Here is a 27,249-nt window from a genome sequence, read left to right on the forward strand (position 1 = left end):
CCCCCAGAGGGACAACACCAATCTGACCACGTCTTTCTTCTTTCAAGCCCAGCTGTGACCTAAATAATTAAGCTCTAGCTCCTTAATTTGGCATATAAACCTATCACAAAATGGTACCTACCGACCTCTCCAACAGCATCTCCTGATATTTTTGTCTCACGTGGTATTTTTGCAACAATGGTTGTGAAATTTCCCCCAACATAGGTACATACCAAACTGTTTTGTTAGAAAATCTCTATGTCTTTGCTTATATATACTGACCTGTTTGTTTAAAATTTAATTTTCCATACAGTAATTAACATAAAAAAGAACTGACCATTTGAAGGGGAAACAAAACTACCCTTATCCACGTGTGAAACGAGAAAAAGGAACTTCTTACTCAACCTTGCATACTATCTCCTTTCAATAAAGTGTTGAATTTTACACTGTATTTGTGGAGTTCAATTTATTCCAGGTGTCCATGTATAATTGTAAAAAGATAAACTTTATGAAAACCATATTAGACCCAAGAGGATCATCCCATCTAAAAATAAGATTCATGAATAATCTTTCAAATCTATCAATACTGCATATATTTTTATTTTCTTTCATCAAACTGGCCATCCTGTTGCAGTTCTAAAAAAATGAATTGATCGATAGAAATTACTTAGCAGCTGATAAAGAAAGAAAGAAAGAAGAATCTCATTTTTCCTAGCTATAGCAAGGAAAAAGCCATAGAAATGGTTTCTACAGAAACCATCAAAAATTGAAAATATAAACTACTTCTTATAATAATTCATGTCTCAGCTAAGATGTCAATCAAGCTTTCTTTCACAGAAATCTATTTACTCTAAGAAAGCCCAGCTCACAATAAAAAGAAACTCAGTTATCATAAACTGTGAAAAGAGTATTAAAAAACTAAAATTTTTATCAATCTTTGTTACAAGATAGACTAAATACTGAATTTCACTTTTTAAACCTTCATAAGAATGAAAATAAATATTCTCTAAGAAAAATCAAGAAATATGCAGATAAGAATTTAGTGGTTTCCCAACTGTGGGCCAAGGAAGACAAAGTCTTTACAATGTAGGAAATCACTGCAAATCTGTTTTTATTCATCTCAGATATTCTTTGGTCTATTACGAATTCAATGTTTTCATAGGAATTCGTAATAAGCTAAAGGAAGAGATCAGAAGCAGAAACCAAATACACAAAGGATTGCCATAATCTACTCAAATGGGGCTGCTATGACCATAAAGGAGAAAAAGTAGTGATGAATGGAAAAAGATAATACCATCTACAAATGTCTTGAAAATATGATAAAGGTTGCAACTCTTCTCCAGAGTAAAATGCATACAGGTATACAGTGGGGACTCCACTATTAAAGAAAGATGGAAACAGAAAAATCAACATTCGGCAAACACCACAATAGTAAATGTTGCAAGCAAGAGTCATCATTGGATGCTAAAATTAATGGGTGAAAGTATGATGATAAAGAGGATATTTGCACAGACTCAAAATATATTTCCAGAAGATACTGTCCCCAAAGGGAAAAATAATACCACAGCAGTGGAGAAACCTAGCAGATACCACCTTAACCAAGTGATCCAAGTTAACATCATCAGTAAAGTGATGTATTGAGTCCATATTATCTCTCAAAATGACGAGAAGGGCACATCACTTCTACAGCATTTTTGCTAAAAATGCACAATGTCATTCAAACCAAGAGAAAACATCAGACAAACCCAAATTGAGCAATATTCTACAAAATAATTTGCCAGTACTCTGAAAAGTGTCAAGGTTATAAAAGACAAAGTAAGACTGAGAAACAGTCCCAAATGGGAGAAGACTAGGGAGTACTGGAATTTAAATACCATGAGGGACCCTGGATTGGATCCTCAATAAGAAAAAGGGATATTAAGGGGCAGCTGGCAAAATCTGAATAAGGTTTCTATTTAATTTATAGTATTGTATCATTGCTAATTGCCTGGTTTGGATAATTGTACTATAGTTACGTAAGATGTTAACCTCAGGGAAATCTGACTAAAAAGTATACAGAAACTGTGTTTACTATTTTTGCAACTTTTATGTAAAAGTTTTCAGAATAAAAAGAGAAAAAAAACCTCTACCTCAAAGCTAAAGTTTTTGGAATCATACCATCACCAGCTTCCTTTTCATTCAAGAATACACTATTGTGCCATAAAAAGTAAATCAGTAGTTGACAAAAATTAATCTATATCTCCTACATATGAGGGTTCAAGAATTCATTTCTTTGCCAAATACCCAAATAAAAGCTAGTCAAAAATTATTCTGAAAGAGGTTTCCCCAAAACAAGAAATCCCCACTAAGGAATTGAGGGAAGAAGGAAGAAAAATGACTTTCCCTGCCACAGAATGGAAAGGTTGCTTTATGTGAGAGGAAGCAGAAAAGACTATAGGCTAGTATGATCAAAACATAGAACATTATGTGAAGTTAACTTTCAGAGTTTGGGTTGACTTAGAAATTTCTTATTTATATAAAAAATTTATTATGTTGCATAATAAAAAAATAATAATAAAAAAATAAATAAACCTCAGTGAACAGAACTGACCTGTACCAAAATATGGGTGTGTGGAATTTGGAGAGGTTTCTACATAGCTCTACAAGTAATCAATGGAGTACATTACTTGGGAAGACAGCTTTAGCAAGACGTTTTAATACAGGTGTCTTCCATTTGGCCAGAACTAGACTTAAACTTGGTCAAATCTTTTTCAATATAAGCCCGTACATTACCAAGTTAAAGTATTAAGTTCTTTACTCTCCTTATAAAAAGGCATAATTAAGACCAAACTAAGTCTGTTTGCTTACATACAATTCTGACAAATACAGTTATTTGACAGGCATAATCATGATAATATTTGACTTGCTTTCTAAGAACTAAAGTTAAAATTTTAGCTCTGCCATTTTCAAGTTGAATATGCTCACCTCAACTGTAAAGTTGGGTAAAATTCTGTGTACTTCAGAGGACTGTTGTGAGGATTAAATTAAACAGCATCCATGGAAGAACCTGACACATATCAGTTATAAACCCAATTGCCTACTCAGTAGATTAAGCTATCTCTAATATCACAAAGGAAAACATACCATGAAATAGCAACTCCTCCATGTTTATTTCACTAATTATATACTCCCTTTTCTGTGCCTCTCTACTGGATCCTCATCATATGATTTGAACGCGCTCAAGTCTTTGCATCAAAAAAATTGCTGGCGCCCACACTGCCCCTTCAGTTACCTCATCCTCTTCAGTTTTGCTTCTTCCTCCTACTCTTCACAATCCTTTTTCCTTGAAAGGATTATCTAAATCATTTTGTACCTCCTCATCTCCCACCCAGTTCCCAACTGTTCTAGCCAAGGTTATCAATGACTTCCTTTTAGCTAAATCCAATGGACATTTCTCAGTCCCTAACTTTCTTGACATTTCAATAGCACCTGAACCATTGAACAGTCCCCATTTTAAACCACTCCATCCATAAACTCTGTTGTTTTTCTTCTTATCTTACTTACTGCTTATTTCCAGTTTCTGTGACAGGTACTTCTTAATCTGCCCACTCCTTAAATACTGGTATTCTACAGGTTTCATCCTCATCCCTCTATTTTTAATCTCACCTACATCCATCTAAGTGATTTGGTGAATTCATTCTCTCCTGTGCCATGTATTACTACCTACATGCCTATGACTTCTAAAACCATGTTTAATTTTCCATTGAACATCTCTGTGTAGATTTTCCACTCATCTCCTCCATCTCAACTTCATACTTGGCTCCTCACCGTCTACTGACAAATACAATGAATAGCATCAAAATTCACTTGCTTTACCCTAATCAGAAATCTGATTGTTCTCGATTCATCTTTCTTCCTCACCCCCAAATAAAATCAATAACAAAGTCCTCGATTGAGCATTTTTACTGTTTCTATACTCCAGTGGCACAAGGGCAGAGAGTTCAGGTTCTAGAGTCAGCTAGCCTGAGTAACAGTTCTAAGCCAGAAATATGATCACGTCATTTCCCTGATGAAAATCTATCAACGATTTCCTAATAGCCATGGAATAACTCCAAACTCCTAAGCGTGGCCTACAGTCTCATCTACTGGCACCATGTTGGGCCCTATATTTCAGACTGATGTGTATTCCTCTATAAGAATTCCCTCCTCTTCCTTCCTTGGCCAACTTCTATTTATCCTCAGGACTCAGCTGAACTGTTATCTCCTCCAAAACCACTTTCTAAACTCTGAGGGCTTGCTTTGGCATCTCCACTAGCGTTCCCTTAGTAACATGTAATTACTTTTATCATGACATTTATCAGGAAGACTTACATGTTTACTTGGTATCACCTCAACTAAAAAGTAAGCCTCTTGTCAATGGTTGTGACTGTGATTGTGATTGCATGACTGTACGTCAATGGATATGATGGTGATTGTGCGGTACAGATATGCATCACCAATGCCTAAAACAGTTACAACCAAATGGAGGAAGACTTCAATAAAGATTCATAGAAGATAGGAAGGAAAACCAACAAGCAGACACTGGACAGTAAACGTCTATCGAATCTGAATCTAGACGACAGGTGAAAATGGAAGAAATTAATTCAAGAAATAAATAGTCTACAATGTTAAATGAAAGAGAAATTGAACAGATGAAAAACTGAAAAGAGGTCACTGAAGGAGGCAACCAGGAGATTACTAGTGATCTCCAAGTGTAATTTTACTAAACATAAGACTATGCTATGTGCCTGTTTTAAAAAAAATTTAAAAACCACATATTTCTACAAACACAAGAGGCTCATTCAACTTAGAATATACATGACCCTGTAGCAGTGCAGTGCCTAAAAGTCTTCTAAACAGAACTATAATCACATTTCCCAAAATATTTTTTTAATAATTCTCAAATCAGTGAAATCTATAGAACTGGGCAGCAATGCAACTAACCACATGCTTACATTTATCTAGAAATAGAGATGCTAATAGGACAGATTTTATTAGAATCTTAACATGCCCATTATTGTATGACAATCCCTACATGACTTAACTGGTAACTCTGACATTTCCTTTATCCTAAGTTGTTTTCAAGACATAACATTTAACAAACTCTAGTTTAAACTTCTTTTTGTGTGCTTATTTTACCTAAAAAAAATTACCAAAGTCTTTTATTTCTTTCTAACAAATATTAATGTAAAAAAAATCAGCCAGCCAAGCATCCAGTTTCTAACAGTGGTCTCTAAATGTCTCTAACTCTTCCTTAATAATCCATTAGAAGCACTGCCAGGAAACTTCTGTAAAAAAGAGCAATAGGGGGAACTTTAATTAAACAGTAGATAGAAAGACACATAGAAAGGCAAATCAATGAAAGAGAATAAAAAGATATACTACAGTACAAATGGAAACCCTGAGGAATGGGAGTAAGGGGTCAGAGAGACATCTTTCACATTAAACTCTGCTGTACCATTTGAATTTTTGTTTTTTTTTTTTTTTGCTATGATCATATGTATTAACTTTTCCATGTAAAAAACTATTTAATGAAAATGATTAAAGAATTTTAATATATTAGAAAAGCTGCATTTCAAATCAGTGGGAAAAACAATGAATAGTTTTGCAGGCATTTGGAAAAGAAATACAAATGGATTTTTAAAATTATTGTTAAAAATAATATCACATAATTACTAAAGGAAAATAAGAGTGATTTTTTTATAATCTTGAAGTGGAAAAAATTTTCCTAATAATTAATTCAAAGGCAGATACCATTACAAAAAAGATTAATAGATACGATTACATTCAAATATTTCATAAAACTGAAGACAGACGAAAACTTGGAAGAATGGTTTGCAGCTTATATAATAAAGGCTAAATATCGTTACATAAAACGAATTTATACAAATTATTAATAAAATGAATAACACCCCTATATAAAATGCAAATGAGTACCATAATAAACTATATGCAATGTCACAGGTTATGACAGCTATAAGTAAAATGAGATAGTTTTAGACTTTCAAATTGGCAAAGTTTAAAAAGGAATGACAGGAAGAAGATGGCAGCATAGAGAGGAGTGGAAGTTAGTTAGTCCCTCTGGAGCAACTAATAAACAACCAGGAACAACAAATAAATGATCTGGAATAACTGCTGGGGGACAACAGTGACAGTCCACACATCGTACACCAACCTGGATTGGGAGGAATGCCTGAGATCGCAGCATGGAATCTGTGAGTAGAAACTGCGGACACAAGCCGGGAGTTCCCTCCCCCCATGGCAATACAAACTGCAAAGCCTCACTGAGATAGGGAGCAGCACTCTCTGAACAAGCGAATATACCTCAGGCCAGCTCCAACTGGGGTTTTAATTGGCAACCATGGACTGCTCAATGCAAGCTACAAATCCCCAACAAGCAGACAGAGGCTTTTAGTGACAAGTGACCTTGAAGAACCAGGGGACTTCTCTATCTTGGGACAGGGAGCCGAGAGGAGTGGGTGCTATTTCTAGCTGACGGGTGAAACTGGGGGGGGGGGGGGACTGACCCTAAAAGGGGGCTTTCTGTCCCTTTTCCTCTCTCTCAACCTGAGTGGCTCAGTGGAGAAAGCCTCAGCCATTTTCAGTTTGCAGCACTCTGACCTAGACAAGGGTGGAGATAGCTGAGACAGAGAGACAAAGAACATATTTAAATGCAAATGAAAATTCCCTAGGGGGTTTATCTTCCCTAAGAGGAAAGAGGTGGTGCCCAGCTCTACTACCCACCTTCATTCAGAACCAGACCCCAGGACCTGGGGGAAAACAATCAAACCAGAAACAACTTAAGCTGAGAATAAAAGGGCCCACACCTCTTTACACCAGTCAGGAGCAACAGGCTGACAGGTGCCACCTGCTGAGCAGGTTAAGAAAAGGACAGTGCTTTGAGGCCTCACAGGGTGTGTCAACCTTCTAAGACACACCCTCAGGGAAAGCTGGTGCTAAATATTTCCTCCTTCTGGGACCTAAGCCAGTTCTGGTCTGGGAAAACCTGATTGGGGTAACCAAGGAAACCAGATGCCTAAACAACAGAAAACTACAACCTACACTAAGAAAAACTAAGGTATGTCCCAGTTAAAGGAACAAACTTACATTTCAACTGAGATACAGGAATTGAAACAACTAATGCCAAATCTATTTAAAAAGTTTAGGGAAGATATGGCAAAAGAGATGAAGTGTATAATGAAAACACTGGGTGTACATAAGGTAGAAATTGAAAGTTTGAATAAACAACGGGCAGAATCATGAAGACATACAACAGCAGATCTCAAGAGGCAGAAGAAAATACTTAGGAACTAGAGAACAAGACATCTGAAATCCTACACACGGAAGAACAGATGGGAAAAAGAATGGGAAAATATGAGCAATGTCTCAGGGAATTGAATGACAACATAAAACACTTAAATGTATGTGTTCCAGAGGGAGAAGAGAAGGGAAAGGGGGCAGAAGCAATAATAGACGAAATAATCAAGGAAAATTTTGCGTATCTTATGAAAGACATAAAATTACATATCCAAGAAGCACAGCATACCCCAAACAGAATAGATCTGAATAGGCCTATGCCAAAACATTTAAAAATCAGATTTTCAAATGTCAAAGACAAAGAGAGAATCCTGAAAGCAGCAAGGGAAAAGTGATCCATCACATACAAAAGAAGTTTGATAAGACTATGTGCAGATTTCTCAGCAGAAACCATGGAGGTAAGAAGGAAGTGGTGTGATATATTTAGAGAAAAACCACCAAACAAGAATATTATATCCGACAAAATGGTTCTTCAAATACGAGGGAGAGTTTAAAATATTCTCTGACAAACAGACAATGACAGAGTTTGTGAACAAGTTACCTGCTCTACAGGAAATACTAAAGGGAGCACAATAGACAGATAGGAAAAGACAGGAGTGAGAGGTTTGGAATACAATTTTGGGTGATGGTAGCACAGCAATGTAAGTACACTGAACAAAGATGACTGTTAGTAGGGCTGAAAGAGGAAGATTAAGAGCATGTGGGACACCAGAAGGAAAGAGGAAGGGTAAAGACTGGGACTATATAACTCAGTGAAAACTAGAGTGGTCAAAAATTGTGATAAAATGGACAAATATATTTTTTCATGAGGGAGAATGAACGAATGTCAACCTTGCAAGGTGTTAAAAATAGGGAGGTATTGGGTGAAAAAATACAATCAATGCAAACTAGAGACAATAATTAACAGAAACATTGTATTATGCTTCCTTTAATGTAACAAAGGCAATATACCAAAGCTAAATGCATATAAGAAGGGGACATAAAGGAGGGGTATGGGACTCTTGGTATTGGTGATGTTGTCTGACTCTTTATTCTACTTTAGTTTAATGCTATCTTTCCTTTTGTTGCTTCTTAGCTGTCATGTTATTTTTTTCTCTTTCTCTTTTTCTTTTTCTTTTGTCTCCCTACCTTCTTTGACTCTTCTTCCTGCTTTGTGGAAGAAATGGAGATGTCCTTATATCGATAGTGGTGATGGTGGTGAATACATAAATACATGACTATACAGGGAACCATCAATTGTTTACTCAGGATGGAATGTATGGTGTGTGACCAAAACCATCTTAAAAAACTGGGTTGATGAAGAAAACTTGAGGGCACTATATTGAGTGAAATAAGTCAGACACATAAGGACAAATATTGCAGGGTCTCACTGATATGAACTAATTATAATATGTAAACCTATAGACACGAAATATAAGTTACCAGGATATAGAACAAGGCCAAAGAATGGGGAGCAGTTGCTTATTGTGTGCAGAATGTTCAACTAGGTTGAACTTAAATGTCTGGAAATGGAGAGAGATGATGGTAGCACATTGTGAGAATAACTAATGGGTGAATGGTGCATGAATTTGGTGGAAAGGGATAGCTCAGAGTCACATATGTCACCAGTGGTGGACAATGTCCATGATTAACTGTACAAATATTAGAAATTTCTTTCACGAACCAGAACAAATGTATGACACTATAACTAGAAGTTAATAATAGGAGGCATATAGGGGAAAAAATACACCTATAACAAACTATATACTACAGACAGTAGTATTTTAATGTTCTTTCATCAACAGTAACAAACGTACTGTACCAATACTATGAGTCAACAAAGGAGGGGGGTGGTTAGGGGTATGGGAGAATTTGAGTTTCCTTTTTGGTCTTATTTCTTTTCTGGAGTAATGAAAATGTTCTAAAAATTAATTGTGGTGATGGATGCATAGCTGTATGATGGTACTGGGGGCAACTGATTGTACACTTTGGATCTTTGGATAATTGTATAGTATGTGAACAATCTTAATAAAAAAATACAAAAAAAGAAAAAAAGAATGATAATACTCAGTGTTGATGAGGTTAAGAGGAAACAGGTACTCTCTCATGGCTGGTATAACCATAAAATGGAACAACCATACAGAGAATAATTTGACAAGATGAATCAAAATTTTAAATTGCTATGTTCATTAACCCAGAAATTCTACTTCAAAGAATTTATCTTACGAAAATAATCAGATACATGTATAATGACACACAGTACAGCCATCAAAGCACTGTAAAGAAGCCAAATGCCAACCTGTGACGGACTACTGAAATAAACCATGGTAAATCAGTGTGATGGACACAGCTACAACAAATACTAAAACAGCTCTATCTACACTTATCTGTAAAAAGGTCCACAATATATCCTTTACTGAAAAAGCTCTAACTTCCTCTCTAGGACTGAGGAGAAGGGGAAAGAAAAGAAGGGAACAATACACTTTTTTATCTGATCTTTACACCCCCAAATAAATATGCTTCTGCTTTTGAGAAGAGTTGTAAAGAGTGCTTAATCCATAAACCCATGGGACAGGTTAGGGAGGACAATGTTCTTAGAACTGGGACATTAGCTTCTTTCATCAGCTCTATTACAATCTTGATTAAACCTGTGATATGACGGAGGAGAAGACACCACAACCTCATATTGTTCAAGCTCAGCGGAGCCCTCACTATTATTTAAGAATTATTTTCCTTCATTTCTTGTAAAAGTTATTGCCAAGCTAAACTTCCAATGTCTTCTTCAACTCCTCTCACATGTCCTTGCCCAGTATTTTATTAGGATGATTAAAGTCACAACAATTGAGATTCCATGACTTTCTTCCATTCCATCACACAGTCCCTCTGTTGTCTCCATAACTCACCTCTACTTTGATTTTATCTTTAAAGAACTGTCACTTCTATTACCCTGCCAAGACTAGCCTTTTTACTTTGTGCTTAATGGTATCCCCTGCCACCTCCTCCAAAATCTTCTACCATCTCTTACTAGTATTTCCAAATTCCTCTTCTTCTACACACATTTTTACATTAAGAAAGCTGACACTCCCCTGACAACTCTTAATATTCTTTCTTTATCCTTTCCTTTAGCTTCAAATCTCTTGAAAAAGACAGTCCATATACATACTGCCTCTAATTAACTTCCACCTAGCTTCCATCATCCTGATTTTATTGTAACTGCTCACTCAAATGCTCCAACAACCGAAATGACTCTTTCTTGATCTTCATGTTTTCATTCTCTTCAACCCTCTTCTCTTGAACTTCTCTTGTGCTTTATCTTCCATGGACATTACTATGCAGGTTTCCTTCCTGCCTTTCCCTGGCTCTTACTCCACCTCTTATCCTCTAAAAAGCATTTCCCAAGGTTCTGTCCTTAACCTTTTTCCTCCTCTTGTTATTTCAATGGAAAAGATCTAACCTCTCCCACAAATTCTCATTCATTCACTAAGTATCTATTACATGGCAGGTGCTGTGTTATATACTGAAGCATTAAAACAACAATAATAAAATAAGACTTTTTCATTTTCTTTATTTCATTACTCTTGAGGAACATATTGTGTGGGCCTAACCTTTCTCCTGAGCCCCATACCCACTCTTTCCACAGACATTTTCAACACCTCTACAGGGATGTTCAAAACCCAACATGCCTAATCAAATCCAAATGACCTCTTACCTACAGCAGGCCCTGTTTCTGATGTCTCTTTCACTGATTCACCCAGCCACCCAGGATTAATTACTTCTTATTCCTCACTGTATACATTAACACAATATAAATGTGACCTCTAAAATATCTCATGCATGCTTTCTTTTCCCACTGCCACCACCCCAATGGGAGCCTTCAGGAACTTCCTGCTTTTTTACTAAAAGAGCAATTTGAGGCAGGTACCATATCTTAACATCCCTAGTCCTCAACTGTCTTCAAGATGAGGATTTTCCCTGCCAGAAAGTAGAGACTGAATCAAGCCATCTCGTAAAGTCTCTTTCAGCAATAAGATCTCTGATTATGTGATTCATCTGATCTTTAATAAAAATATAAAACATTTAAAAAATTCTCCCAACCTTTTTTCACATTAATTCAATGTAAAATTATTAATTTTCAATATAATCTAAATGCCAATGAGAATGGTTCCTTTATAGTATAGTTAGATCAAAAGATAAGAATTTTAAAAAGAGAGTTACAAACTTATGAGTGGTGTAATTTTTAGAAAAAAATTAAAAGAAAAAAAATGGCAAGCAAGGCATCACCCAAGATTTTTAACTTTCCTCCATACTTGCTTTTTGGTGACATCGTTACAGAATCAGAGCATATGCAAATTTAAAATTTTTAAATTTATATGGAAATACTAGCTAAAGGAGAAAATTTACAATTTCTTTAATAACAAAATCCAAAACACTGAACTCACAGAAATAGCACTAATTGTTATTTCCATGTCATTTTACTCCCTGGTTTTTCCTTAACATATTTATAAAATGATTAAAATATTTTAATTAGTAGTGTCAAGCTTTATCCATACAATCCCTGATTGCATTGTAGAGAAGGAAATAAAATAATAAGCAACTGATTAAGAGCAAACAGCAAATTGATTTAGTACTCTAATATATCAAAAAAGTATTATACTATAAATCTCAGACTTAATTAGACACAGTAGAGAGAAAAAAAAATGCTACCAGTTTTCCAACAGAGGCCCAAGGGTTACACTTCCTGCTTTGATGTCTCCTTTACCTTCTGTAAGTATGGAACCACAACACTGAAGTTCCCCAGTTCTCTCATATACATATGTCATATCCCCATCAGGATTTTGAGGACTTCAAGGGTGAAAACATTAACTTCCTTCTCATATTGGTACAAAACCGGCTCGCAACAGGCTTTTAGTACTTATAGAATAAAAATAAAACCGCTCAGTTAAAAGATACTGTTATGTAAGTTCAAAAAGAACTTTTATATGAAGGATGATAGTTATCGATGCCTACACTACTTACAAGAACAGAATGAACAACTTTAAATGTCAGCCTGAGAGATTTAGGCTAGATATTTTGAGAAATTTTGATACAGATTGTTAAATAAAATAATTGTGGTATAATTTTTCTTTTGAAACCTCAGATGGCAGAAGTGCATGTATATTTTATTTGGAATGAATAGTTGTGATAGTTCCTCAAAGCAGAAATTAGATCAACCATAAGGATTCTTTCCTGACCTTCAAGCTGAAGAACTTCCAGAGACCTACTTTCTCAAATAGAAATCAGAAAAAATGCAGCAAGATCCTTCTGACCCAACCATGATAATATCACAGTTTTAACAACCCAACATGTGGGCATGAAGGATTTCAAGATGAAAGCAGCTTCATGACCTAGAAATCAAAAACTGTCTACGCTCCTGTTCTAGATTTGTTGCTGATTTGATATAAGACCTTAGGCAAATAATTAATCTGGATGTCTGTGTCCTCATTTACTAAATGAGAAAATTCTCAAGGAGTTTTACACAATGTAACAATTTAAGAATCAAAATGATGCTAGGAAAAAAAAATTAAGATCTCAAAACCTTTAAAATATAAATTGTTAATGTAGTCATTATTTAATGAAAATAGATTTCAGAGAGCTTCCAATTTACTCAAAATGATGACAGTGTAATAGCACCAACGAAGCCAAAGGAAAATGAAAAAAAATCAAAAGGAATTATATTTCGAGTTCTTTATTTTAAAATATTAGAATAGAATCAGATTGATTTTTGGTTGCTCTTACCACTTGCCTGCTTTGGGTGACTTAGGTTAGTCAGTTCACCTCTCTGAGCCTCCATTTCATTCTAAAGCCAGGCTCATTAAGGTGCTTTTCTCACTGACTGTGGTGAAAATTGAGTTAACCTCCAACACATAATAAGTTTTTAAAAAATAATAATCTGTTGCTATTATTGTGAATACCAGCCTCATAGTCATTGTCATCATCCTTGTTTTTTTAAGGAATTAGCATAATGTGGTAGACAGATCCTGGTTCAAATCCTATGTCTGCTATTTATCAGGCATATGACCTTGGGCCTAACTTTATAAGATGGGAAATCATCTTCCTCCTAAGTTTTGAGGATAAAATATAGTTATATTTTGAGAGTTAAATATATATTTATGGCATCCAGTACAGCTGAAGTATCAATAATAATTCCTTTACAAATCCTGTGATTTGTTTTAATTAATTATATAAAATCATCACTATACGAGCAGATAAGAGTTGGCGTGAGTACTATGGCAAGATGGTAAGGAGCCAAGACCTAAGTTCTGACTATTAGAGAGGCCACAGTAAACAGTGAGACCTTCTCCAACTGTCCAAGTGACAACTAAGACCTATTTTAATAATACTCTAGTTACAGAGTCTGGTGCAAGTTCCAGAATTTAGCCACTCTTTATATGGATCTCCATTCCAAACTCCAAATACTTAATTTATGGATGAAATTCTGAAATACAACTTTGTAATTTAAACAGTGGTTACATGTGGAAAGTAGCTTCAGCATCCACAAATAAGATTAAGTTTACAAGTAAATTTTTTTCCCTAATTGCTAAAATAAGTCAAAGGCATTTAGGCAAGATAAAAGCCTTATTTTTTTTTATTTTTTATTTTTTTTTATTTTTTTGCTCAATACAACTATGTTATTCAATTTATTAAGAGTTGCTTTTGATGACCTTTAACACTTATGTAGTGCATTTTTAAAAATGTTAATTGTATTTTCTGTTATTAATGAGGGAGAATCAAGAATAACTGAAAACAGAAAAGAATTCATTAAAACACTATGTAGGAGAGAGAGGAAGATGGCGGCATAGAGAGGAGTGGAAGCTAGTTAGTCTCTGGAACAACTAATAAACAACCAGGAAAAACTAGTAAATAATCTGGAATAACTGTGGGGGGACAAATATGACTGTCCACTCATCACACACCAACCCAAATTGGGAGGAATGCCTGAGATTCCAGCATAAAATCTGTAAGTAAAAACTGTGGATGTGAGTCAGAAACACCCTCCCCCTACAGTCCAAACTGCAAAGCCTCACGGTGATGGAGAGCAGTGCTCTCTGAGCAAGCGAATATAGCTCAGCTGAGCTCCAACTGGGGTTTTAATTAACAAACATGGACTGCTCAATACGAGCTAAAAATTCCCAACAAGCAGACAGAGGCTTTTCGTGACGACTGACATTGGAGAGCAGGAGGACATCTCTGGGAAGGTAACAAAGCCCAGAGAAGCAAGTGCTGTCTCTGGCCAACAGGCAAAACCAAGGGTGGCTGCGAACTGGCCCTGAAGGGGGGATTTCTGTCCCTTTTTCAGCTCAGTGGAGAAAGCCTCAGCCATTTTCAGTTCCCAGCACTATGACCCAGACAAGGATGGAGATAGCACGGGCAGAGAGACTATTTAAATGCTAATGCCCTCTCCCTAGGGGGAGTATCTCCACTAAGAGGAAAGAGGTGGGACCCAGCTCTACTACCAGCCTTCCATTCAGAACCAGACCCCAGAGACTGGGGGAAAACAGCCAAGGGCCACACATCCTTACAACATTCTGGAGCGACAGGTTAACAGGCGCCACTTGCTGGGCAGAAAAGCACAGTGACTTGATGCCTCACAGGGTGCATCAGTCTTCTAAGACTCACCCTCAGGGAGACGGGATACTATTGCCTTCTTCTGAGACCTGAGCCTGTTCTGCTATGGGAAAACCTGATTGGGGTCACCAAGGAAACCAGATGCCTAGACAGCAGAAAACTACAACCTACATTAAGAAAAACAAAGCTATGGCCCAGTCAAAGGAACAAACTTACACTTCAACTGAGATACAGGAATTTAAACAACTAATGCTAAATTAATTAAAAAAGTTTAGGGAAGATATGGCAACAGAGATGAAGCATATAATGAAAACACTGGGTGATCATAAGGTAGAAATCGAAAGTTCAAAAAAACAACTGGCAGAATCAATGGAAATGAAAGGCACAACACAAGAGATGAAAGACAAAATGGAGACATACAACAGCAGAACTCAAGAGGCAGAAAACAACACTCGGGAACTGGAGAACAAGACACCTGAAAGCCTACAGACAAAAGAACAGACAGAGAAAAGAATGGAAAAATATGAACAACATCTCCAGGAATTAAATGACAACACAGAATGCAGAAATGTACATGTCATAGGTGTCCTAGAAGGAGAGGAGAAGGGAAAAGGGGCAGAAGCAATAATAGAGGAAACAATCAGTGAAAATTTCCCATCTCTTATGAAGACATAAAATTACAGATCCAAGAAGCACAGCGTACCCCAAACAGAATAGATCTGAATAGGCCTACGACAAGACACTTAATAATCAGATTATCAAACATTAAAGATAAAAAGAGAATCCTGAAAGCAGCAAGAGAAAAGCAATCCACCACATACAAAGGAAGCTTCATAAGACTATGTGTGGATTTCTCAATAGAAACCATGGAGGCAAGAAGGAAGTGGGTGATATATTTAAGATACTGAAAGAGAAAAACTGCCAGCCAAGAATCCTATATCTGGCAAAACTGTCCTTCAAATATGATGAAGAGTTTAAAATATTTTCTGACAAACTGACAATGACAGAGTTTGTGAACAAGATACCTGCACTACAGGAAATACTAAAGGGAGCATGACAGACAGATAGGAAAAGACAGAAGTGAGAGGTTTGGAACACAATCTTGGGTGATTGTAGCACAACAATGTAACCATACTGAACAAAGATGACTATGAGTATAGTTGAAAGAGGAAGGTTAGGAGCATGTGGAACACCAGAAGGAAAGAGGAAAGATAAAGATTGGGACTGTGTAACTCATTGAAACCTAGAGGGCTCAATGCATATGGGGGGGGGGGTGACATAGCAGAAGATTATGGGACTCTTGGCATTGGTGATGTTGTCTCACTCTTTATTCTACTTTAGTTTAATGCTATTTTTCCTTTTGTTGCTTCCTAGCTGTCATGTTTTGTTTTGTGTTTTGTTTCTCTCTTTCTTTTTTCCTTTTCTTTTGTCTTTCTACCTTCTTTGACTCTTCCTCCATCTTTGTGGAAGAATGGAGATGTCCTTATATAGATAGAGGTGATGGTGGTGAATACATAAATACATGACTATACAGGGAACCATCGATTGTTTACTTAGGACGAAATGTATGGTGTGTGAACAAAACTGTCTTAATAAAAAAATGGGTTGATGAAGAAACCTTGAGGGCACTGTATTGAGTAGAATAAGGCAGACACATAAGGACAAATATTGCAGTCTCACTGATATGAACTAATTATAATATGTAAACTCATAGACATGAAATATAAGTTATCAGGATATAGAACGAGGCTAATGAATGGGGAGTGGTTGCCTATTATGAGCAGAATTTTCAACTAGGGTGAACTTAAACATTTGGAAATGGACAGAGGTGATAGTAGCACGTTGTGAGAATAACTAACAGTGCTGAATGGTGTGTGAAGGTGGTGGAAAGGGGAAGCTCAGAGTCACGTATGTCACCAGAAGGAAAGATGGAGATTAAAAGATGGGAATGTATAAAACAGTGAATCCTGTGGTGGGCAATGTCCGTGATTAACTGTACAAACATGAGAAATCTCTTTCATGAACTAGAACAAATGTATGACACTATAACTAAAAGTTAATAATAGAGGGGCATATAGGAAGAAAAGTATACATACTATTGCAAACTATATACTACAGTTAGTAGTATTTTAACATTCTTTCATCAACAGTAACAAATGTACTATACCAATACTATGAGTCAACAATGGAGGGGGGGTAGTTAGGGTTATGGGAGGATTTAAGTTTCCTTTGTTTTTGTCTTTATTTCTTTTCTGAAGTAATGAAAATGTTCTAAAAATTCAAAACAAGATTAATTGTGGTGATGGATGCACAGCTGTATGATGGTACCGTGGGCAACTGATAGTACACTTTGGATCTTTGGATGATTGTATGGAATGTGAACAATTTCAATTTAAAAAAAAAGTTAAAAAAAAAAAGACCTTATAGGAAAGCACACTGATCTCCTCCTGAGCCTATTTATTCTTAATTCACATGCAATTTTAAAAAAATTATTTCTCCAAAGGAGTAATCTATCAACAAATATAAGTGCCAATTATGTTCCAGACAGTTTCTAAGTGTCAGAGATAAGCAAGGCAATTACATCTTGTGGGAAAGACAGACAAACAAGGAAACAAAGAAATGATTAGGTAAGTTCTGATAGTGATAAGTGCTTTTAAGATTACATAGTATAATATGACAGGATGTTATGTGTAGAAAGGGTATGGGCACCACCAGTGACTACTTCAGCTAAGATTTCAGAGAAATTATAACCTGAATGATGAAAAGGAAGGAATACAAAGATCTGGGAGAAAATATCAAGTACAAAGGCTCTGAGGCTGGAAAACATTTTCTTTCTTAAGCACAGAAGGCGGCCAGTGTAGCTGGAGCCCAAAAAACAAAGGAAAGAGTGAAAGGAGATGAGGTGGTTTGAGATTCTGTAGGATGCTGAAAACCATATAAAAAAAGTTTGGATTTTATTCCGGGTGTGATGGGAAGTCATTGCATAGCTCCAAGCAAGAAACTGGTATTATCTGATTAATAGACACCACAGTAAGTAATATTACCTACCAGGAAATGGGATAAAAGAAAAATATGAAAATCAGAAAAAACCTCAAAAGATAATCAGAAGCAATTTTAAAGAAAGGACATTCCTACACCCCAATCATAATCTTTGAAGGAATCTGCATTACAACTCAGTAAACAGCTGATGCATACCATAATAAGATTCACCAAAAAACACAAAAGTATAAAATACTACCATAATTGATACAGCACTTTAAATTATAAACTGTAAAATATATGTATGTCATTTGAAAACATGGTTTTTAGAATGGCAGGGGATATGCAACATTTCAGAAAGAGTTTCATCTAATTAATTATAGTAACATTAATTATGTTACTTTTATGCTTCAAAAAATAAATCTTAAGCTATTCAATAAATTTAGTTACCTAAAACAATTTCTGAGATATCTAAATAGCCAAGGTTTTAATTTTTCTTTAAAATAATAAACACACAAAAATCCATTCTTTCTCATTATGTACATTGCACCAGTCAAGTTAGCTACAAATTTCATTCAAAAATATGTTTTTAAATCTATACTCTACCAAACAAAGCCCATTCTTTCACTGTCATTTAATATATTTCTATCTCCCCACTGCCACTTAGGCTGTTATTTCAATTTCTAATCTCCTTCTCCCCATCTTCTCACTCTCTTATCTTCTTTGGTTCCAGAGAAGCAGGCAAATTTCACTAAAAACCCTGTCAGTTAGAGGAGGGGGTGGGGTAGAACATACACAAGCCCTATGGGTATCTAAATATCGTGTGAGGCAGAAATACAAGAGATCAAGAGCTGTATGCTTAAAAAAAAATTTTTAAATTTAACATTTGTAATTAACTCAAGTACCTCAGATTTTCTGTCTGGTACCCTAAATCCTTGGGTAAACTTCAAATGCATTAAAAGCTTATAGATTAATAAACCAGAAACAAAAGGACAAATATTGTATGGTGTCACTAATATGAACAAACTATAATGACCAAACTCTGAGAATTAAATTGGACAGCACAGGTTACCAGGAGGTAGAAAGTGGGCAGAGATTGGGAAATCAATGCTTAAGGAGTACAGAATGTTCAATAACGTTCATTGTAAAGGTTCTGAAATGAATAGCACACTAGCGTATGATGGTAGCACAATGCTGTAAGTATAATTAATAAAGCGGAGTGTGAGTATAGTTGAAAGAGGGAGGCTAAAGTTATGTAGTCACCAGAAGGAAAGCTAGAGGATAAAAACTGGGACTGCATAACTTAGCAAAACCCAGAGTGGACAATGATGGTGGTTGATTGCACAAAGATAAGAGAGTTCCTACATGAACGAGAACAAACATACCTCACTATTACAAAAGTGTTAATAATAGGGTGTTACATGGGAAAAAAAACACAATTAATATAAACTAAAGTCTATAGTTAACAGTAACATTGTAATATTCTTTCACTAATTGTAACAAGGGCACTATACCAAAGCTAAATGTCAATAATGGGGGGATATAAGGGGTATGGGATTTTTTTTTTCCTTTGGAAGAAATGAGAATGTTCTCATATTGACTGTAGCGGTGAATGCATAATTATGTGATTATACCAAGAGTCACTGATTGTGCACTTGGGATGGATTGTATGGTGTGTGAATAAAACTGTTTAAAAAAAAAACTTTATGGATTACCTACTGTACCACATATTTTAGAAAACCAACCTAATAAGAAATTTAAAAAATTTAACATGCTTGATCACATAACTTTGTCCACTAATCCAGATTACAAAATTCATTGTCAATGACCCCACATAACGCAGATTAACTTCCACCCTTTGTCAAAGATAACTGTCTGAAAAAAGACATTAGGATTAACCCGTTACGTTTCTTACCAAGTAAAAAATTCAGATTGTCTACTCTAAAACCAAATGTAACCTTCTGAATATATTTTTAATCATGGATATTGTATAGCTCACTAAGTTTGGAATAAATATCACTGAATTAAGAATAAAAATCAACAAAACAGAAATAGAAATCCAAGCTCACATTTGGAAACACACTTATTTACCAAGAAAACATACAGGGATTTTTTTTTTTTTTAAATGTTTAAAATTATGAACACAAGAATCCTTTGGCTGCAAGAGAGAATTTTCCAGTATAGGACTGGTAAGTCAGACAGAAAATAACTATTAGTCATGGGTGCTAATTATTGGCATTCAAAGGTAACGTATATGCACAAACAGCTCTTAAATAATTTCCCTGAGAAAATATGCATTACAATATAAATATGTTTGGTAGTTCTATTTGTTCTAAAACTTGACAATTAATTTTTTCTAAATTTTTAATTACATTTTAACATAAAAACCTTTAATCTAAAAACAAATAAAACAAACAAAAATGACTGTCTAGACTGTAGGACAACTAAGAGAAACTATATCATCTTCCCTCCCCAACCTTTTAATCTGGAACAGTTCTTGCCTGTTTTTGGTGTTTATGACATTGAATTGTTTGAACAATCTAAGCTATTGCCTTATAGAAGTCCACGTGTTCTAGATTGGTCTGATGGTTAATGTTAAACATTTTGGGCAATAGTGCTTTATTGGTAATACTGCATGCCTCTTACTGAATCACATTAGACAGCACAGTATGTAAGCTTGACCCTGTATTGGTGATCTACATTTGATGACTTGGTTAATGAGACAATTACCAGATCTTTCCAATGTAAAGGAACATTTATTTTTCCCATTTGTGCTTAAAAGTAATCTACAAGGTGAACTACAGGCATAATGTGAATAAAATAGATTTCTTTAAAACCTACTTGTGTGCTTTATCCATTTTTTAATCCTTTAAAATCTGAGAAATCTGAAATTCTCAGATTTCCCCACTATTATGATGCTAAATTGATAACCATCATTTGAGGTGGTGACTGACAAACCTTTCCATTTTAAGTTTATTTTCCCTTTTGTAATTAATAAGAAGTCAATGAGACCATGTGGGTATCTTGTTCCTTAACCTTTCACAAAGTATTTTTTTTACAATTCCTCTTTTAACTGTCAAGTAATAGTGTGCTCGTGGCAAAAGCTTCACATTTAAAGAATAAATCAAATCCCTTCCCTAATCCACTCCAGACTCCAAGTCACACTTATGCAGAGATAAGCTCTATTAATTGGTTCTTGTGACCCTTCTGAAAATTTTCAATTTATGCATTTGTTTTTTCTTTCTACCACAAATGGGATCATACTATATATTCTGCTTGTCTATATCTGCACTTCTTTACATATCAGTACATATAAGTTAATCTCATGCTTCTTAATAATTACAGAGAATTCTACATATCATTATTTATTTAATCAGTATCCTACATGCCCATCATTACAGTTTTCATTTATAGTTTTACACAATGTTAAACAACACTACAATAAACATCCCTGTATGGATAATTTGTTTGCTTTCTATGAACATATTTGTAAGAAAAAATTGCTAAGCGCAAAACTACTGGATCTAAATGTATTATGCAATTTTTTTTCTTTTGATAGATACTGCCCAATTTTATGCAAATATTTATGCTCTCATCAACAGTATAATGCTGTTTCCTCATCCCTTTTTCCTCATCAACACTGGATATTAGCAAATTTGTTAATTAATCTCTGCCAATCCAAGGGGTGGGAGAAAAATTGTGACTTGCTATTGTTTGAATTTTTATTTTTGTAATCAAGAAGGTCAAGCATCTTTCACAAATTTGGCATTTGAAGTCATTTCTCTAAGAATTTTTATTTATAGTCCTGTCCTTTTTTCCACTAGGTGTTCCTAATTAAGAATAATATTCAGTATTTTAAGCAATATAGTTGAAAAAATTATAATGAATTTCATTATAAGATAAGCATAAAATATGATTATAGTTGGTAATCTGCATCTAAGACCCTCTCCCCACCCCTACAAAGTTGTAGTTCCTGGCAATAAATATTCTGTTTCATTACATTTAACACACATTTACCTAATTGTCCTGTAAATCAAGAATACATTAAAAAATGTACTAGAGAATTTTGTATATTAAAATTCCCTTAATTCTTCTAAAAAATCAGATTTCTCCAGGCAAGAAGTAGGAAGCAGTTGAAAATTTAGGAAGTCAGCATACTGATCTTTAGCTAACATTTTAGAACCATTAAGTTCATCTAGGGTTTCTCATTTAGCACTTAACAAATAAGATATTTTTAAGAATAGGGAAACCAAAAAGACTAAATTAAATCTGTCTAGAGAACACAGTGCCCCCATCTTTCACTATTACATGAGCTACTCTCTTTCTACTTTAAAAATCAATTTCATAAAGACCCTGTGAGAACAGTCAAGTGCTAGAGTGTGATAAAAACTTGCCTGATCAATGTAAAAAGCCGTGCCAGCACGGATCTCTCTACGCTGTTTGAGGTCAGTTTCAGTGGTGTCCCTTGACAGGGCAATGTATTCAACCTCCCGTTTGGTCAGCTCCTGTAGAGAAGAGAGCAAAATTATTCCAAAAATAAATGTATGATGTGGTCCAAGTTATCTAACAATGCCACTACCCAAGAGGAAAGCATTTTAAATGTAATTCTGGATTACAATCTTTTGCACCTCAGCTTTGAAATAAATGGAACAAATTTATCATTAATCAAAATATGTACATATCTGCTCATAGTTCTACTTTTATTGCACCTAGAATTACTACTTGTGCAATAATAGTCAAAATTAGATCTTAAAAACCTTAATGCATCACGTAGAATTCTTTTCCAATATCATGAGTGATAATTTGGCATTATTACTACTGGTTTTCCCTACAAACTAAGGCTATTTCTGTAAGTAATAGTCACCCTTTTAATGAGAGGTGATTTAAATTAATTTATTCCATTGACCAACATTTACTAAGTGTCTAAAATATGTTAGGCATTCTACCAAATGTGAAAATAATGTAAATAAAGAGTAAGGTCCCAACAGAAGAGACATACATCACATGCATAGCTGCTGGTTAAAAAAAAATGATAGTTTATTTCACCAAAATATCATTGATTTTAAAGGGAAACCATCCAAAATCCATTTCTTTTGGAGTAATTTATCCATCATTAAAAGTCATGTCTCCCTACATGGAATAAAAAGGCTTGTACAAAAAGGGTTTTTTAATTACCCTTGATTTATATCTTAAAATGATGAATTAGAAACAAAAAACAATGACATTCCCCAATCAAATAAGGCATATGGTATTTTTTATGAAATGGGAGAGAAAAGTAATTTACTAGAATAAAAGGTAAAAGTTGAATGAATATGCTGTTATTGGAGAAAAGGGATATTTTCATAGAATGAGTTTTTTCCCCTACTGCATCTCTATTTGATGTTGATGAAAGTATATTATTGGCATTTAGGGTTTGTTTTTTTTTTTTTTTTTTAAAAAGCCTGTTACCATGAACCCATACTTTTAAGTATACATGGGAAGAAAGAAAAATTTTTAAATGGAGAAAACAAGAAAAGCTACACTATGGTGCAGATGCAGTGATACTAAACCAGTTTTCTCATCAAGAGTGAATTGTCTATGGAAGGACAATTTTGGCTCACAGTAGCAGGTTCTCTTTTAGCAGACCCCTGCTTCTTGCTTCTGGAACACATCAATAGTACCTTCATGTCTGTTTCATTGATTGGCAGAGTCTTACCGAAAAGCCCTGTCACTCATGATAGACTTCCATGGATTGACAAAGCAATGTATGCCTCTTATTGCTAATCTGCACCACGGTAACACCCTGAACTGCCATCTTCAAAGCAATGTGACCACTGTCCTCAGTGCTGACAGTGTCCTTGGACTCTTCATCAGCCATGACAAGCCCCAAATTCTCCTCAGCTGTTACTTCACAAAAGATGTACGAACCAGAACACAAGCAGCACCAGGAGCAGCAGATGGAGGTGGCAGCAGAGGTCTTTTGAGGTTTTTTTAACTATCTACCAAAATCATTCATAAGAGTTAAATATAAAATAAAGTGTTTCTATTTAATTTCTCATGGGTCCAGCAGGCTTGTCCAAATTTCTGCCTTTAAAGACCTTACCTGCTCGGGCCCTTGATAAGCATCTTACATGCAATGGCAAGACTGCTCACCACAGCCCCAGGCAAGGCAGTTTAGTCTAGTATTGAGTTTCCTTATCCTATGTATTTTCACAGCTAGTAGCTGCTCGAGCTGTGGGTCACAATTTAAAGTCTTTTTTATTTTTAAGGTTCAGGCTTCACATTTATTGATTTATGATGCACTTTTTGAACTAATTATAGGCCTCCTATAATCTCCTAGCCCCTCATTCCTGTTCTACACGATTTTTAAAGTATCAAAATAAACTCATCACAGAAACAGAAGAGTAAATGAACAAGATTTCAACAACATAGAAATCAACTCTTTAATACCAGACTATACAAGGAAGCTGTAAACAAGTTTCTTCTCTTTATCCTAAAAAGTACCTTTGGAACAAAACAACTTCAACTGATAGCATTCTTCCTCGAATCATAAAAGCAATGCCTATTAATGCCAACAAAGTAGTAGAAAAATCTGGTAAATTTTTTATTTGGGTTGAGATTTGACTATTTCAAATGGTTTCCAAAAATTCAAACATTTGAGAGGATAACCGGTCAGAAATGGGAAACGACATGGGATTTGAAGTCCAACTTCAACATTTACTAGCCAGATAAAGCTTGAGTGAATTCTTTAACTACTCTGAACTTCACTTTCCTCATCCATTTAAAAATTCAATTAAAAAAAAAAAAAAAGGACAGCACCTAAAGCATAAACCTTAAGTTCCCCTTAAAGACGGCATAATATCAAACTGAAGAGAATTGACTGGTTGCCTTTTTAAAAATGTGGACCTAAAATAAGAGAATTTTCCCTAAGTAATATAAAACTAAGTTTTGTTTTTTAATCTCAGAGTAGCTGATTCTATCTGCTGCTCATTGCCTGAATTAGTATTTCTTTTCTACTAGAAGTGGAGGACTTACTAAAAACTTTGCTAAAGCTACGAAAGGCAAATATCTTATAAACAGAAGTGGAAGACTTACTAAAAACTTTGCTAAAGCTATGAAAGGCAAACTCCTTATAAACAAATCATCCTTTGATATTAATATTTTTAAAGTAATAACTCATCCTGATATTTTTGCAAATTCTTAATCTTCAATTTCTTTATTTTACAACATAGCTTATCACAGTAAAGATTCTTACAAATTCACAGGAATTCATTGCTCACCAAGTACTGCATAGCAATAGAGCGTCGAAGAGGCCCAGGAGGTCCTATTAGAAAGACATCTTGTCCCAAAAGATCTTTCTGCATTATCCATCTTAGATGATGAACTACAGCTTGAGCCAGAGAGTCTGAAACTTGAAAGGGGGAAAAAGATATAATGAAATGCAAATTAGACTATTACTTACACAAATTTTCAAACAATACAGCGAGCTTATTATATTTTAAAAATGATATAGTCATCTGCAGACTTTCACACTGTTTACAATAAAGCAATATTACCAATGTTAAAGCAGAACAAAGTTTATAAAATCACAAAGAGTCACATAATCACACACATAAAAGTTTGGAAGAATAGGTGAAAAACACCTGTGTCACTAAAGTAATGAAAGTGATTTTCAAGGGTGACTTGAAGAACTGGTATCATTACTTTATCACAATTTTATAGACCATTCTCTTTGTTCTAAAAAAGGGAACATGACCTAGACAATTAATGCTTATCACAGTCTTTAAATTTTAGGAGAAAACTATATCATAACTTAAGGTAGCAATGGGTTGTAGGCTCTCCAAATTTCACAAGTCAGAAAGTTTGGTGAAGACCTAAATGACTTCTTTAGAATTTAGAATATTTTTGTAAACTTTTTATTGTAGTAATAGATATACAACTCAAGAGTTCCCATTGTAACCATTTTCAAGTATACAATTCAGTGGTATTAATTACGTACACAATACTGTACTACCATCACCAACACCCTTAGAGAATTTAGAGTTCAAGTCTATTTTTCACACCAACTCTTTCAGGAATAGAAAATGCTCTATACAATACCCCTCCAGGGCTACTATTAAATCACCCATCAATCTGCTTATCTTCTGCCTAAATATTTTCTAACATGTTTAAATTAATACAATTAATTTGGTGGAAAAAAAAAGAGACATACCTACTACCAAATGCTTTCTTTCCTGGATTGTTGTAGATTTAACAAGAAACAAGATTATAACAATACATATGATTTTCCCCTTAACGCCTCTAATCTTCATATTGGTAGGCTACTAAACACACAATTTTCTATGGCTAAGGGAAAATTAAATTAATCATAAGTTCCCTTCATTTTCTCCCTTACATTTTAACAATTCCCAAGGAAGTTCACACAGTGGCATTGCAGTACCATTGTGGAACTAAGTCTTAAAAACCACTAAGAAGGTAAACTGTTTTTCTAAAATTCAGTAGTCTAGGCAAAGTTCTGTTTCTACTCCTTACGGAGGTACAATACTAATATACTCAGAATAAATACACTGCAACACTTTTCAGAACACTTTCAACAATTTTCCAACAGTGTTTTAATAAGCATATTACATTTACCAAGCACGTATTGAGAACCCACATCCTGCCAGGCATCAGAGAAACAAAAATAAACAAGAGTGAGTGCCTGCCCTTAAAGTACTTATAGTCTGTGTAGGACTTTTTACTTTTAAACAATAGTTTACACAGTATTTCAACATTAAGCAGTAAACCTATTTGGGGAGTTCAGTTACAGCACTAATAACTTAATCTTGCCGTATGAACACGAGTTTTGAGACGTGCTCCTGACTGACCCTCAACCACTCCTTAGCTGACAGAGAGACAAGCCCTCTTTTAACAACTAGCAGAAAGTTATGTAATATCACCAGGAACTAATGTAATATAGCAAACGGGCCTACACATTTTTTCTGTCATGAATTCATCAACTTTTGTTATCATATTTGCTGGAGAGCAGCCTTTCTCGTACAATTTTCAACTCAACCAAAAAACTAGCAATGATAAAGCTTACTTCATCCCTTATCTCACCTCCAATATATCATATATGTTTGTGTTTGTATATATATGTGTATTTATAACTAATTCTCCAGTATATTACTCAAGCTCATCCAAAGGCACTATTTAAAAAGGAAAGTCTGGTATATAGCATCAAATAGTTAATACTGAAATCTAAAAACTACCGATGGCTAACAATTTACCACAGCTGAAAGTTTCACTAAAACAAACGAAAGAGAGAAAATAAGAATTAGATTTTTTTAATTGTCCTCAGGTCTCTGACAAATTGTTTTACATCCATTTGGATTTCTACATTCTGGAAAATAA

The 27,249-nt window shown here is 34.9% G+C and overlaps 1 protein-coding gene across 4 annotated transcripts in view; it reads right to left on the reverse strand.

Annotated features, from left to right (window-relative positions):
• Positions 1–27,249, reverse strand: part of VWA8 (von Willebrand factor A domain containing 8) — a 445,644-nt gene that overhangs the window by 367,346 nt on the left and 51,049 nt on the right. For all 4 annotated transcript variants that reach the window (XR_005211207.1, XR_005211206.1, XM_037800501.1 and 1 more), the window contains exons 3-4: positions 25,137–25,267; positions 22,272–22,382 (exon numbers count right to left, since the gene is read on the reverse strand). Coding sequence is in view for 2 of the 4 variants with exons in the window: in XM_037800501.1 (XP_037656429.1) it covers positions 22,272–22,382; positions 25,137–25,267 (242 nt within the window). In the remaining 2 variants the exon portion in view is untranslated. The remainder of the gene's footprint in view (positions 1–22,271; positions 22,383–25,136; positions 25,268–27,249) is intronic.

This window comes from Choloepus didactylus, chromosome 12 (assembly GCF_015220235.1).
Source record: "Choloepus didactylus isolate mChoDid1 chromosome 12, mChoDid1.pri, whole genome shotgun sequence".
Taxonomy (NCBI): domain Eukaryota; kingdom Metazoa; phylum Chordata; class Mammalia; order Pilosa; family Megalonychidae; genus Choloepus; species Choloepus didactylus.